Genomic DNA, 15,791 nt, shown 5'->3' with positions numbered 1-15,791 from the left:
AAGGGGGAGGACTGGGTGGCAAATCGAGCCAGATGAGGAGAAAAATTTGGAGATGGGGAGGAAAACCCGCAGGTTACAGGACCAGCAGTAAGCCGAAAACTAAAAGCTAAAAGGGAAATGGCCGAATGTCGAATAGCCACATGCTTCAAGTATATTTTCGGCATTTTCCTATGACTAAGCAGTTTCGGTAGCCGAAGAGAGTGAGTGGTGGGAAAAAATGGATGGGAGGACACCTTTTGTGCAATGGCCAGAAGAAAAAAAAAAAAAAGTATAAAAATGTCTGAAGCACTTCCTCGGCAGTAACAACAAGTACCGAGAATAGGTACAGCAGAAATAGCCACAAGCAACTAGAGATGATCATACTAGATTTACAATCTAAGTCGTAGGATACCCTTTATAAATGTAAAATTATATAAAATATATTATATAACTTTGTTTGATTGTGCAGTAACTACAAAGATACAATAACCAAAGAGTTTCAAATTATTTGTTGTTTTTTGAGTTTTTAAAAATCATATTAATATCAGAAATTAAATTTTTATCATACCCCATGCAAGGGTATGCGAATTCAGAACAAGGGGAATAACTACAGTAAGCACTGTAGGTGGACGTCTATCTAGGTTTTTTCAAGTCTTTCCTGCTCAGTTGGTGGTCTTCTTTTAATACGTTGCGGTATATTTTTTTTTTACGAGCTACCCATCCGAAAACGCTTCCCCCTTTTTGCTCGGAGCACACTTTGCAGCTTCTTCTTAGCAGGTGATAAGCCAGGTCAGGTGGATGGGATTTTGGCAATGAGGATGAGGAGGATAAGAGGGTGGCACATGACGGTGGTACCCCTACAGGCAGTCACCTGTTCTATTTGCAAGGGAACTATGGCTTTGGGGTATCTCTATATGTGTGTGTGGGTGTTTGGATTAGGCACATGTTGAGCCCTTCGCTTAAGTGTTTTTCTCTGTATTCTCCCCTTGAACAATCTCCATTTTTTAGTATTTCTTTGTCTTTATCTACAAAATTTTAATAAACATTTACCAACATGATTTACACTCCATTATATTAAATTTATTCAACTCAATGGCGGGTGACCGAAAGAAAATGTTAATATAAATGCAATAAATGTAGGTTAAGAAGTCATTTGAAAGCAAACAGATATTTCAGACGTCTTTGTTACTATATATGTATAATAACATCTTGAAACTGTTTTTTTTTGCCTATTCACATTATTTAAAAATAATTTAAGAAATGTAGAAAGTTTAGAAAAATTGAATAAGAAATAATTAGTAGAGTATAGCGAAGCACAAGAAATTAACCCCAGTCGCAATTCACGTTTCACTTCCTGTTTGCCCTTCCATTTCACATTCCCTGCACCAAGCACTTCACGCTCCGTTTCATTCCGCACATTCCCCTTCTCATCCTCATCGAGTCCTGTTAGTCCCGTGACATTCCTCGTTTGTTATCTTTAATTTTGCATATGGCAACGATTTTTAATGCACGATACGAGTCCTTTCCCCTTTGCCGGCGGATCCTTCGGTTCAGTTGCGGCATGTTTGAGTTAAGACAACATTACAGTTACCGTTATTTCCGCGGCTCTTCCGTATCCTCATCTGCATCGGACTCCACTGTCTCCCCACTGTCACTGTATGTGAGAGTGTTTTTCTATACTGAGACAAAATTCATTCAAATTATTTAAATTAAAAGATTGCAGCGAATTAAGTTCCATAATATTAATAGTTTGTTTTGAAATATAGCTTTTAAAGTATGGTTTGGCAATTCATCGAAAATATTTTTGTAAAATTGTACAAACAGAAGGTAAATGTTTGAATCTATTATCGACTTTTTACAGTGCATCTGTTGCGTATCGCGCGTTGTTTTTTAATTAATGAGTACGCAAGGCTCTCAGCGCTTGGCACATGTCCTGCTCTTTCCACTCGATTTTCTGGGTGTCTCTCCGGGTCCTCATCCTGTTTCTGAATTTATGGTTAAGTGCACTTTAAAGGACAAACACATATATAACTCACTTTTCCCGTTGAGTTTCTTCACTCTACGTCCTATCTCCGTTCTCTCGACCCCTCTTCTTCTCGGACACAGTCATGCACAGACATATAATGTGATCGCTTATCGATTTTACAATATAAAAAGCAATTGCCTGCATAAAGGTCCTGGAACAGGACTCCTTACTTACAATCCCATGCAACCTCCCACTGGCAAGCAAAGTTAAATGTGATTTTTATGAGCTATGAGCGAAGTTTTGGTGGTGGTGGGGACTGGGGCGGCACTTTGTCATAATATTTATTGTTGCTCCTTGGCCTGGTCACACTAATGAGCTGTAAATTATCCAAAACGAGGCCAAAGGCAAGGCGCTCATTAAAGTTTAGTGCTCACAATTGGGAAAACACTTAGGGCACGTTTTTCAAGGATGTTCAGCCTAAAGAAAGGCTATTAGTAAGATATGTTAAATAAAATACTAATGTAGTGAGTAGCTCGTATGCCAGATATAACTAGAAATATATTTTTATAGAAAATCCAAACATAAATTTTATAAACCAAACTCAAAACATAATTCGAGACCGCGTGAATGCAAACATTAAGGGACCTTTCGTCGTCCAAAATGTTGCGGCTGACATTTTACGATCGCCAAATTAACATTGGCAACTCCCACTGGGAACAATCGGCTTTCACTAGAGCATATTTTATGGTTCAGTTGCATTAGCAAGACGAGGGTCCCTATCCCCAAACTCTTACTAAACTCCTCCGCTCCCTTTCTCTTTCGCAGCTGACACAGTTGTTGATGATGAAGCTTCATCCCACTCACCACGACTTTTTCCTTATTTTTCCTTAATATGCAACGCCCACAGTTGCTTTATGGTACAGGCAAAACTCGTATTCAAAGATCTATTTAAAGGAAAATAAACTCTTAACTTAAAAAAGGAGACTAATTAAATATTTCTGTTATTTCTTATTTATAAACTATTTAAGAAAATATTCTTTTTTTGTATAAAAAATTAGATACAGAATATTCAAATATAAAATAAACACTGTAACTTTCAAGACTGTTTTTTGCCTTTTTTCCGTTTTGCCCTATATTTTTTCTCGTCTTTCCTTTCCGACTTTCATTCGAATAACGTTCAATTTGGCTGCCCAGACACATTGTTTAATATGCAAAACCATTTCCCATTTCCCCGGCATTCCAATACGCCTTCGAAGGCTGAACCGAAGTGAGGGGATTTGGAGTAGCGAGCTAAGGGAATGGCCAAAAGGAAAATCAGCATGAAATGTGCTTAGTGCATGGGCGAGGGGCTTGGTCGCCTTTCTTAGCAATGTCCTGCTTCTTGTTGCCATAAGTTAATGCAGGTTTCTGCCCCGAGGACTGCGGCTTCCATTGATGATGTCGGTAGTTCGATTTGGCTCGGTGGTACTTCCTTGTCCCCAAGGGGATTTCCCTGCTTAGCGACTGCTCCTGCTGCTGCACATATTGATAACTGTTTGATTCTTTTATGGGTTTATAAATTTGTGATTAACTTCAGGCAAATTCGGCAAACTTGTTTGGGTTGTGTGAAAACATCCATGATGTGTTACTGATAAATGACAAAAAGAAGACCTTAAAGCATTTAAGTTTGTGCACAGGAAAAATACTATATATATAGTATCTCTTATGAGTATTAATAGTTAAATTATTCATTATCTGTACAAAATGATTCGCCATCTCAACCTTGTTTAGATCTATTTATTTTTATACAGAATTCTATTCAAAATATAGTCTTGCCTTTAAAAGTTTCCCTCAAGTGTACTCGCTTTTTCTACACACATGTAAATGGTGAGAGGATAGGCGATCTTTTTTTGCCAGCCAGCCTCCGCCAGATGGCGCCTTTGTCTTAGCCCAGTTTTTACCCACTTGAAAGTCGGACATGAAAACATAATTTTACTTCAAAATTGCAATGACAGTAGCATCCAGGCCCCGCCCACCTCAGTCCACGACCACGCCCCTTCATTGTACACACATATGCGCCTTTTGTTGGCGCTGCGTTGCCGTCGACTGCAACTGCAAAAATTCCATTTCAATTGTTTGCTTAGATTATGCAGTTGTATTAGGAGCGGGGTTGCACAAAAAAAATGAAGGAATGGGGGTCAGGTCCGTTACATATATATATAAATATACATTTATATATATATATATAGGGAGGAGTCTGGGGTTTCCAAGGCGAAACGCAAAGAAAAGCGAAAAATCCGAGAGTAGGGTGAAATCCTTTAAAAAGCAGCGAACAAGAGGAAAGCGAGCGAGTTTACAAGGATCCTGGGAGTTGAGATGACTCGACAATGCCATTTGCAACGCATTGCCATGTTGCATGAATTCCATTTACGGACTGAGACCGAAACTGGAGTGTGGAGACTGGCGACTGGAGACCTGCAACCTCGACCAGGTGGTCCAGGCGAAACAGCTTCAGGATCTGCACCACCTGCGGGAAAAAGCCGCTTTAAGTTGTCGTGGGAAAACTCAAGGAATTTAATTTCATTAAAATGATTAATGTGGTCTAAAAAGTGTGAGATGTATTCGAGAACCTAAGAGATGCCAAGATTGTGGAAAAGAAACGGAAATGGAATATTGTGTAATGCAAAACTTCACAATAAACACAGCTTTTTTTTAAGTTACTAGCGATATTTAGTACAATTAATAAGGGGAAATGGTCTCTTTATACGGAAAGTAAAGATGCAAAATAATGTCAAGTTCCTCAGCCATTATGTTTTTAATATAATATTAATTAATAATGTAATTTTGTTTTAGTGCATTTAAAACTTCCCAACTGATTTATATAACCCAATTTAAGATATATCCTTGCTGTCACTTTGCTGGCAACCTTAATATGCCACTCCCCATATGGAAAGTGGGATCCTTATGTAGCACGTGTTTTTATGCGAGGGGGAAACCCATCAAAGACTCCTTGACAGGGAGCTGACAGCCTGCATGCAATTTACATTCAGCAACCTCAGATTTCAGATGCCTCGCATGCGTTCTTAAATGGTTTTGCCTGGATTCGAGTTTTTCAGCCCCGGTGACAGGAGTCGGAGTGCTCGGCTGTTATCCTTTAACTTGCCTGTCAATCCTCGTCGGCTGCCTTTGGGCTCTGCTCTTTATCCACTCCCAGCAATTATGTTGCACATTCGGGATGCTGAGTTCTGCATTCTGGTTTCTGCAACTTCAGATGCCGCATCACTTGCCACTGTCATTCACAACATTGTTGGCTGCCCGGCACTATTAGCATTTTAATTAAATTTTCTGCTGTCGCCTGTTGTCCAAGTGCCTCGCATTCTGAATAACCCCCAGTTCCCATTCCCGATCCGCCTGCATTTATCCACCACCCTTATGTTAAACTCACCCACAACGGTCATGGTCTCCGACTCGGATACGGTGTTGAATGCGGGCGCCTCACCGGACACTTCGCAGCGATAAAGTCCGGAACTTTGCAGCGTTACGCGGCGCAGGAGAATCTGTGTGTCCGAGGAGTTACGCAGCTGTAGGGGAAAAGAAAGGTTATCAGGTGTTTCTTTTCTTAATATATTTAAATATGAATGTATAATTCTTTTCACATAATGAATATATGCAATCTTCTTAATGAACAACTTAATACTTATGGTAGTAGCCCTATTATTGCCATCTTTATATTATACAAGCGCAATATATTTAAACCATAGCTTACATGTTCATCCCACTTGCCTAATAAATACTAAACGAAATCCAGAAATTTGTATTGGTTTCCCTTCATTTTTCAGTTAAGCAGCAAAGTGGGATAAATTGCGGGGCAATGAATCGACACAAAATCAAACGCAATTAGAGTTCAAGATGATGATTTTTTTCTATGGATGATTTTGAACATTCGCAAATTCAAGGCAAAATGAAGATTGATGATGGGAAAGGCAGTTTATTATTAGTTTAGCCGCACTGTGGGCGAAAAATGTAATTTTCTCGAGGGCCGCAAGGAGAAGTCAAGTAAAGGAAAGCAAAAGTCATAAACCAAAAAGTCGGAAGAGCCAAGACCGAAAAGCCAAGCAAGCAAATGAAAATAAAATATCTAGAAACAATCGCACAAGAGCCTGAATGTAAGATGGAAGATACGCATGTGAGGGCGGAATGTTGTAAAAGTCACTCGCACAGTTCTTGCTTTATATTTTCTTTTTCATTTTCCCTGGGCAACAATTGCAGTCAAGTCAAGTTCTTTAAGTTGCACTTTTATTATCGCATACACATGCGGGAAGAAAGTTTCATTTGATTCGGGCAAATTTTTATGAAAATTCTTTGCTCTCGCTTTGTGCGCTTTCCCCTGGCCACATTTCACTGGCCCACTCTACTTTCTTTCTCCGGCGTAAACAATCACAAAAGTCACGTTCAACATTATTTTTGGTTTGTTGCTTGTTTTCGGCTGTCCCTATTGCACCCCTTTAACCCTTGGCAGCTTCTCCTGTCCTTTACAATGACTGTGGACTGGCTTTTGTTTGTTGCCTTCTTGGCAGTACTTAAGCCGATTCTTCTTCTCATTCTGCAGCTGCGTCTTTCGTCTTTTTGCCAATTCTTTCGGCACGCTCAAGTTGTCAGCACCCCCTTGAAAAATTTTGCTGAGGGGGTCGTTTTACTCTGGTTGCCGTGAAGGAGCTCTCGGGGTGGGGGGCATAGCATTGCTAGCCAAAAAACCAAATCTAACCGCAATTCAAATTGCAGTCTCTCTTTATTGCTTTTTCGTCGCCGGCTAAAACCCCTCCTGCCAGGATCTTGAGCGGCCATTTCGCTCATGACTGCAGATTGAAGTTGTTATTTGTAATTCCAAATTCGGTTTGGCTAAAAAGAATCAGCGCTCCTAACCTTGTTTACGTTGCCCTGATTGCAGTGACCAACAAATAAAAAGGAACCACATTACGATATAAAATAACATAGGAATAACTCGGGGATGTAAGAAGGAAAACATTTCCAAGATGACAAAGTCTGTCGGAAATGAAGAAAAATTCCTTTGAAGGGACTGATTAATAAATAACTGCATTATTCTGAATTCTCCGACAACCTTAAATACAGAAAATAGCATAAATAAAATTTTTAAATTTAATAATTCTGTGAAGCGACCTTAAATACCCGTGATAAATTTACTTCAAACAATAAGCATTATATGTTCACATTGGGTAAAGGTCTTCTTGCCAAATCCTTCAACAACTCATGAAAATATTCCCACTTTATCAAGCTTCTCTCAGCTATGCCACACTTAGTCACATTCGTAACCCCAAATAACCCGACTTTTGTTCTAATCATTTCCCTCCACTCAACTCGGCCTTCAACCCTTTTCAAGAGGCCGGCGACCAAATGCAGACATTGAAACCAAACGAAAATTATGCCGCATTACGCATTATGCCATGCCAAAGGAGTCTCCTTAAGCCTGCGTTTTTCTTATTCCTCTCTCTCTCTCTCTCTTACTCTTTCTTTACCCCATTTCCTTGGATTTTTCTTCTTTTTCCCCTTCCAGCCGCTTGGCCACACGCACACAGACCATAAAACACGCTGGCACATTGCTCATACGCCGCGTTAGCTCCGACAATTGACGGGATTTACTTTGCCACGCACTGAGACAAAAATATACAGAAAGAAGTAATCATTTTTCAAAAGTACAGCTGTTTTGCAATATATTAGTTTTAATAAACCCTTTTAGTTGGATTATCTGTTTCTAATTTATAAGCTTCATTAAATTACATATTTGCGAAATCACCCCGAAAATATACCACATTTTGCACAGTGCAGTCTCTGTTTTTCTTAGCCTTGCTTTCCTTTGACTGCCCGTCTTACAAAGTAGACGCACTTAAGTGCTTTTGGCAAATTATTATTATTAGAGCGGCACCAAGTAAAGGGCGGGGGATATCAACTTTGTCTGGGATATTGACAGCTTTAAGTGATTTCCGTTAACCTTTTCGATCGCCAGGCAAGCAGACCAACACGTGACCTCAGCCAAATCAGAGGGGTAGTGAAAATGGTGGTTGGGCGAGGTGGAAGAACAACCCACACAGACACACATTTTTATGGCAACAATGGAAGGTTACATCCACATTAAATTAAAGTTAAATGGCAAAACTACGTGGCAGCAATTTTCATTCCAGCGACGACGTAATCAGCAACAAGCATTCGGGAAAGTGGGGAAAGCGAATTGGGGGGAAAAGGGCACTAAGGGCTTCCTTCGCCATTGTGGCAATTACATGTTTTAAAATAATCATTATGATCAGGTCGTAACACTAAATCCTAAGCAACATACCCCACCATCTCTAAAATCACGTGCATAAATTGTAATAAAATTTTAAATTAAATTTTTCCGCTTCCTTTTTTTCAGATAAGCAACACCTGTTGCCACATAGACAAATATTTATATACTATTAGTTTTAGCTCTTTAGTATTTGCTGCTTTGTCTTTTCTATGATCACCTCTATCATTAATAATATTTTTTTTATAATCGGTTACGGGATACTTACATCGATGTTGACTCCGGGCAGGGGGAAGGATTGGCCGGGGGGCTTATCGCGTGGGACGTAACGGTAGATCTCGTGCCCGTCCTTATACCATTTCACTGAGTACAAGGACTCCCCATCGAGGGCATAACGACAGCCCAGAGTGGCGCTCTTCAGGCGCATTATGTGATTGGGTATCTTCACTTCGGTCATTGTCAGCGAGCTGCTAATGTCTGCAATTAGCGTGGGTAAGGAAATAGAAAAGGACGTTAGTGTGGTGAAATTATTTTTAATGGAATACCCAGTGGCAGTGCCATTCCCGTTGCAACTGCACCAAAGTTCCCTCCTTTAATTCGTATTCCCTAACCCACATTCATATTTCAACTGTTATGATTCCAGATGGCCATATTTTCCCACCAAAATGGCCAGAAAGGAAACACAAAAAACCTTTTCGGCCCTGTCACATGAATTTTGACTTGTCCTGCTGGACTCCGGCTCTTAGATCCCAGTGCACGTCACTGCAGTCCACAATTCACGTGTAAGGCGAAACAAAAATACATGCGCAAAAACTGAAAGTTTTCGAGAATGAAGAAGGCAAATAACGGTAAAACATGAATACCCTAAAAATATAAAAATTATTTTTAAAGAATTTTTTATAAAAACATAAAATTTTTCTACATATTTTCTAGATTATGTTGTAAATAAGTCAAAACGGGACCTGACCGTCAAAATGGCGACTTTTTTTGCAACCAACGACCAAAACTAACTATCCCTATCCCTTATCCACTGATTTTAAAAAGGTAAAATGTTTTAAAACAATTTTCTTATCATTTGAAGAACGCTATATCCACTAATATTGCTAAGAATGGTCAACAATTTAAATTTTACATATTTTTATATCTTTTAACGAGGTTTGGCTTCGTTGTTAACAAAATAGTGATTTCTTGTTGGAAAATCTGGGTGAACCAAATTGGGGTTACAACGTCTTATTTCGATAAAAATGTTTAAAAATTTGTATCCAGAACATGTTTGATCTAAAAGTACGTATACCTGCAAAACGGAAATACAAAGCCAAACACAGACCAAAAGCTTTTAAATCACAAACATCAAAACCCTGCACATATCCCCATATTTGCCTTGCGCGACATTTTGGCGGGTTTTCGGTAAGACCCCAACGGGACTACCGTTAACCGTTACGGTGGCCAGGACAGTAGCCGTTATATTTTCAGCTGTGTGGGTTGGATAACACCCACTTATTTAATATACCGCTACACTTTTCATTTTTTCAAACGTCAAACGTGAAAAAGTGAGTTCGTTCTGTGGGAAAGCGGGAAAAAACAAATACTCACGCACACTCACACAGATACTTCTTCTCAGACGCATATATGCATATGTATGTGTTGGTGTGTGTGGTGTAACGTGCAGCGCCGCCATTGAATTTATCACATTCACATGCAAATTGCGCCAAACGACCTTATTATGCAAATTGCCAACTGCAAATGGAGAACGAAATTGATTTTCCTGCATTTGCCGCTCCAACAACAACAGCAGCAGCGCCACGAATAAGGAAGCAAAGGGAAAGTTAAGGAAAAGGACTCATGCACGATGAACTAGAGGTACAGTGGTTACCTGATAAGGAAAATGAATTACTACACGGAAATGTGTAACCTGCACGATCATTTAAATTGGCGAATTTAAGAGAGCACTAAATGCGAGTTTAGAGACGAAAATTGCGGAGTTTTACAAAATTAATCAGATGGATTTATACACAGAAAGTGGAACGAAAAATATATATTTAAGGAACAGTGCCATGAGCCTTCATCTATTACCTTCAGATTTGTGGAAAATCTTAGATTGAATAGAGCTGCATTTTAATAAACTAGAAATTATATTTCATGGCTTTGATGATTATATTTTATTATCTAATTATTATATACTTTAAACGTGTTTTTCCCATACTTTTACCATCAGAGAATCACAGTGTCATTCCCTGTTTATCACGAGGTGGAAGGTGGGTCTGCGAGGTGCCGAAAGAGGATCTCCTGTTGTCTATAGCATCTCTCAACAATTTTGCGACATTCAGCAAGCCACATTTATATGACAACTAGTGGGTAAGGGACAGAACACCTCACGTTAAGTGCGGGAAAAGAGAGACCGAGTGTGTGGTTTTTACAGCGACAAATGGCGAATATATTGAGCTGTCACACGCCCAACTCAAAAACCCAAGCCGGAGGTCATGCACACGGACACACTAGCACAGTAGCATCGGTAATATTGAGCAATGTGCACACAAATAGGGCGATGAGCACTAAGCAAAATATACTCACATCCTAGAACAAAAATTTTAAAAATAAAAATATTGTATAATAAATTTGTATAACTATGAGTGTGTAGAACAGCTACTAATGTCTCTATATGCTTAGTTTAAAGCGTACTGGTTAAGGGTTCAGAATTGAGTTACGGTTCCGATATAGCAACCACATTTTCTCCGAGTGCAAAAAGCAGGGTCAGAAAGAGACAAAGTAAAAGGGGAGCAAAAGAGAGCAACGGATTTGCAATCGGAATCAAAATCGCAGTCGCGCCTTCAATAAAAAATACGTTGAATGCTTTCTGTTTGTTTGTTTGTACGTGTGTTTGTGTGTGTTGGCCTGTTAGTGTTTGCTTATGCGTGTGTGTGTGCCCGTGGCAGACAATTGGCATAAAAGAAGAAGAGGAGACAGCGATGGCAGCCACAAAATGAGTTAGTTGTTTGCCTTTTTGCTTTTTTCCACAAACACAAACAGAAGCACACATGCAGTCCGCTTTTTTGGGCTCGAATATTTTATAGCCCCAAATACGAATCGCAACAACAACGAACATCATGCATTATAAATTCATTTCCGTGTCGGCATATTTTTGTTAGCCCAAAGGGAGAAAAAAGCAAATAAATGGAGTAGATGGTACCATAAAATGTGCTAATAAGCTAAGGTTTTGTGTCAGTGTAAAAGGAATGGAAGAAACCAGAGGAATAAAATTTACGGCCTTAGAATATCTTAAAAGGTAACTTTTGCAATATAATCGTTGAATGTAAGTTCTTAAATTCTTTCAAAATGTTTGATCCAAAATACCATAATTACCAAAAAGTACTTTAAAAGCTTATTATTAAGGTTCGGAATTACATTAATGATATTTTTTACATATTTACAAACTCTTACATATTTTACAAACTCTATAAGCATTTAAATGAGGAAACTTCCAAGAACGCTAACTGTTATGTATGATCCTTGTAATTTAAGGGCACCTCACCCATGTCCCGTTGAGGGGATACGCCCTCGGTTTTTAGCGAGTTAATTGCAGTTGACTGGCATTTGACTTTGCAAATTGGCCTGGGACATTCCCTCCCTCCCTCTCACACCCTCCACACCCCTTCTCTTTCGCACGTTGGCAGTGCACGAGTGCAGGTCTTGCTGCGTAAATGGTGTGTGTCCTTTTTTCTACTGCAGACTACAGAAACAACAACTGACTGCACATTAAAAATTAAAAAAGCCAACAAAACGACAAGGGAACTTGAGACGAAGTAGAAAAGCAGTGGCTTAAAGGGGATTTTATCAAGGAGCGGTATTAAAAATATATGCTTATGAAAAATAATATTATACATTCTAAATAATTAAAAATGAATATGGTTAATATCAACGAGTACACTGCCCTCTTTGATTTTGAAGCTCAAACTCAGAATTCTGCCAAATGTATATCTTAATCTTGAACTGCTTTGGGTAATAACCCCTTTTCGTACACCCATGTGCTTTGAAGGAAGAACCCGATCCATTCAAAGTCAAAAGCTAAAGCTAAAGTTGGAGAAGAACGGGCTGGAAAATGTGGGGGAGTAGCTGTAAAAGAAAATTTGCCTACGACAACGAACAGCAGCAGTGAGAAAAGTTGAAAAAAAGAAGCAAAGTAATTTCATGCATCGTTTAATTTTCATTCGGGCTTAATTTGTGCAACGCCCCCACAACATAACCCCGCTTTTCAGGACCTTTTTCCATGCCCGCCATTCTCACCATATCACAATAAAGAGTTCCTTGATGGCATTTCTTCCCCTTTCTCGCCGGAGTGTTTGCAATTCCCCATTTAGACCTAATACTCAACAGCCACTTCCAGCTCAACTGACAATTGAAACAGCAAATAAAATGGCGGGTAAAAGGGGTAAAACAAATGTTAAGCAACCAGAAAAACAAAAGCCCTCAAAAATACAATATCACAGAGTTGAAACTGACACCGAACAAATTTGAAGACAAATAAAATTAAATGATGCTCAGTTTTATACTTCTTTTGGCATAAATAAGCCTTTTTAACATACGTGATTTCGAAATACACTTAATTTAAACTAAAATCTTCTTTCTTTAAGCAAATATTTTTAGATTTTTGGTAAAATACTTGAACTAAAAAAAGTTTTTTAGCCATTTTAAATCCCACTTCTTGTAGAACACAACCCCCACTTGTATCGCACTCCCCAAATCCCTGCCAAACCCATTTTGTTGTCATTTCCACACGTCCAAAAGAGACGACTTGTCCGCAGACAAAAATTGTTTTGACTTTAATGAAGTCAATTTTGGAAGTTGTTCCCAACGTCTCCTTATTTCCGCACCCCCACTTTTATCCACCATCCTTTGAAAAGTTCTTTACCCCCTTTTGTAATTGAAATTTTTATAGTTGTCGCACAGTTTGGTATCTCAAGCGAAAGAAAATGGTAGGAGGCTGGGTGAAAACTCGGCTGAGACAAACTTTTATCAGCGCCTGGCGCATTCTTTAAAACAATTTCCAGTGTCTACCAACCCCAACCATACCCAACCAGCCGTCCCTTTTTCCGCAACAAATTAATCCCTTTATTTGCATAATTGAAAAACATCAACTGAAGCAGTCAAAAAATATCAAGAACTCCGAGTTTGAATAGCCAGCGGGCAAATGTCCTCTGAGGGCGACGGAAAAGGATACACTCCGGTGAAGAAAATTATAATATGGATGTGTGTCCTTTTTGTCTAAAATTAGAATGACTACAAAGAATATCCTCAGTAAATTTTACAAAATGCAAATATCACAAGTTGGTCTCGTTTGGTCCCACTAAACTTCTTCATAGCTTAATTTTGATTTCAAACATTTTTTCAAGTGTTCAGGCCCGAACTGTCGCCACATTTTAATGTTGTTGGCGGCATCTCTGCCCTGGGGAGCTATTTAACATTTTTCCAACACTTTGATAATCGCACTTTGCGGGCAGATTAATTATTTACGAGCGGCGTGTCCTCTTCTACCTGAGTTCACTCGCATCGTTTAACCCGCAGAGAGACGGAAGACAACCGACAGCCGACGACAAAAGCCCAGAAGTTGCTGTTAAATCTTGGTAATGCCTAAAGCTCCGAACCGCCCCCTAAATCCCGAACCTCGAACGCCAGACCAAGTATATTTGTCGCCGGTCTTAAGAGATTGCGGCGCAAAATTTCCGCGACTGGTTTGAGGTCAGGTCGCCATCTCCCTCCCGGGAGATTTTCCGGGGCGGAAAACAAGCCGCAAGACATCAAAGCGCGCACGACGAGGAGCAAAAGTCAACGCAAGTCAGGTAAGGAATGTGAGTGAGGCAAAGGCACAGGCAATGGAATGCCACTCTTGTGAAAAATACTAAAGAAAAATAAAAGCAAAACAAAATTTTTAAAATACAAAATTTAAATCGAAAATACAGCGTAAATGAATTTAAAAAAAAATACGCCCAATGCCTAAAATAATAAAATTAAACCCAAAACTTGAAAGACTTTTTCTCGAGTGTGTTTTCTAAAATCTCCGGAGGAAATGAGCAATTGGCGACCCAAATATCCCCGATGCCTATTTAGTTATCAACTGATAATATTTCAATTGTATTTTGCGCTTTTACAGATTGAAAATAAACAATGAAAACGACCTAGATCATCTATAGTTATAATTAAGGGTCGTGCGGTTAACTGCTCCTTTATATCCGCTAACGACTAGAGGCGCAGTGGAGGCGTCAAATTAATGCGCTAAATGCAATTTGCGGCGCTGAAAAGACGGCTTAAGGCGATGCCAAGTGCCTGGTCCTTTGAGCCAACTAACAGCCAAGGCAACTTTTCCTTTGGATCCAGCCCTTTGCCATATGAATTATGCAGTCAAGAAGAACAGGAGACGGCTTGGAAGTAACATAAGATGAAAATCGGTTTATGTTCTTAAAGGGGTGAGTACTGAGAAAGCTAAAGCCCATTACAAGCATATAAGATAATTGAATAAAATAAAATGATTCAGCATTATAATGAAAATGTAATCAAAAAATAGTTAGTAAGTGAGTTCTACTAAAATTAAAAAGATTGAAAGATGCAAGGACGTTTTCATATGAACTTTTCCTAATTGGTCATTTTGTATGCAACTTGTGATGATTTATTCAAAAAGTTGGACTATCATATTCTTGCAGGTTCCACCACCACAAAGCCTCCATTAACATACGTCCCACTTACTGCATACTCTTCTTGGACTTCCTTCCAACCAAAATTAATATTTGATTACCGCTCTCAATTCAAGTTCTTTTCGAATAGTACCGAAAAAATTTCTTTTTGCCTCGAGGCCAAGACCAAAAGTTGAGCTATAATATTGGCTCATAGAGTGCCTTCAGTTGGCCATAGAAAAATATTTGCCTAAATACATAGCAGAGAATTTAAAATAAAAGGCCATAAGCACGCTTTTTACCAACCAATTTTTTTTACTTTTCTTCTATCCGCTTTTTTTTTGTATTTTTGACTGCTTCTGGCATAATTTGAGGAACTTCCTATTCAACTTTTCCTGACCAGCCTCAGGGGATGGACACACACCTCAAAGGTGGAGGTGGTTTATATATATTTATAAAGACAACTTGGCCCTGGCATATTACCATGCCGAGGGATATACCATGACTTGGGCCGACCGAGAGTATTATAAATAATTCAGAGGCCGGCTCAGACCGGAGGCGCTTTAATGAGGCCAAAACGGACTTTTGCCATCACGAGTTTAAGCAATTTTCATAGCCAGGTGAAGGTAGAAGAATTTATGAAAAACTTTCCCTTTTCCAATCGGGGTTTTCCGTTATTTTCATGGGATCCCACTTAGAAAAATAAAACCAATCGAAAATGTAAAAGTAATTTTATTAAACAATAAAATAATAAAAGAAAATAAGTTCTTAAACAAGTTTTATATATTAAATAGTATTATTTATGTCAAAATTTAAGAATTCTTAAGTAAATCCGACAGTTTATCACAATTTCCATTTGTGTGAAAGAAAAAATATAAGTCGACTCAGATTGCTGCGCGTCAAGGAAAAT

The 15,791-nt window shown here is 39.0% G+C and overlaps 1 protein-coding gene across 2 annotated transcripts in view; it reads right to left on the bottom strand.

Annotated features, from left to right (window-relative positions):
* Nucleotides 1–15,791, bottom strand: part of LOC108118482 — a 33,636-nt gene that overhangs the window by 4,139 nt on the left and 13,706 nt on the right. For both annotated transcript variants that reach the window (XM_017231214.2, XM_017231216.2), the window contains exons 3-4: nucleotides 8,488–8,696; nucleotides 5,370–5,505 (exon numbers count right to left, since the gene is read on the bottom strand). In XM_017231214.2, coding sequence (XP_017086703.1) covers nucleotides 5,370–5,505; nucleotides 8,488–8,696 — 345 coding nt within the window. The remainder of the gene's footprint in view (nucleotides 1–5,369; nucleotides 5,506–8,487; nucleotides 8,697–15,791) is intronic.

Source organism: Drosophila eugracilis, unplaced genomic scaffold (genome assembly GCF_018153835.1).
Source record: "Drosophila eugracilis isolate 14026-0451.02 unplaced genomic scaffold, ASM1815383v1 contig_1197, whole genome shotgun sequence".
Taxonomy (NCBI): Eukaryota; Metazoa; Arthropoda; class Insecta; order Diptera; family Drosophilidae; genus Drosophila; species Drosophila eugracilis.
This window is presented reverse-complemented; position numbering and strand designations above follow the sequence as displayed.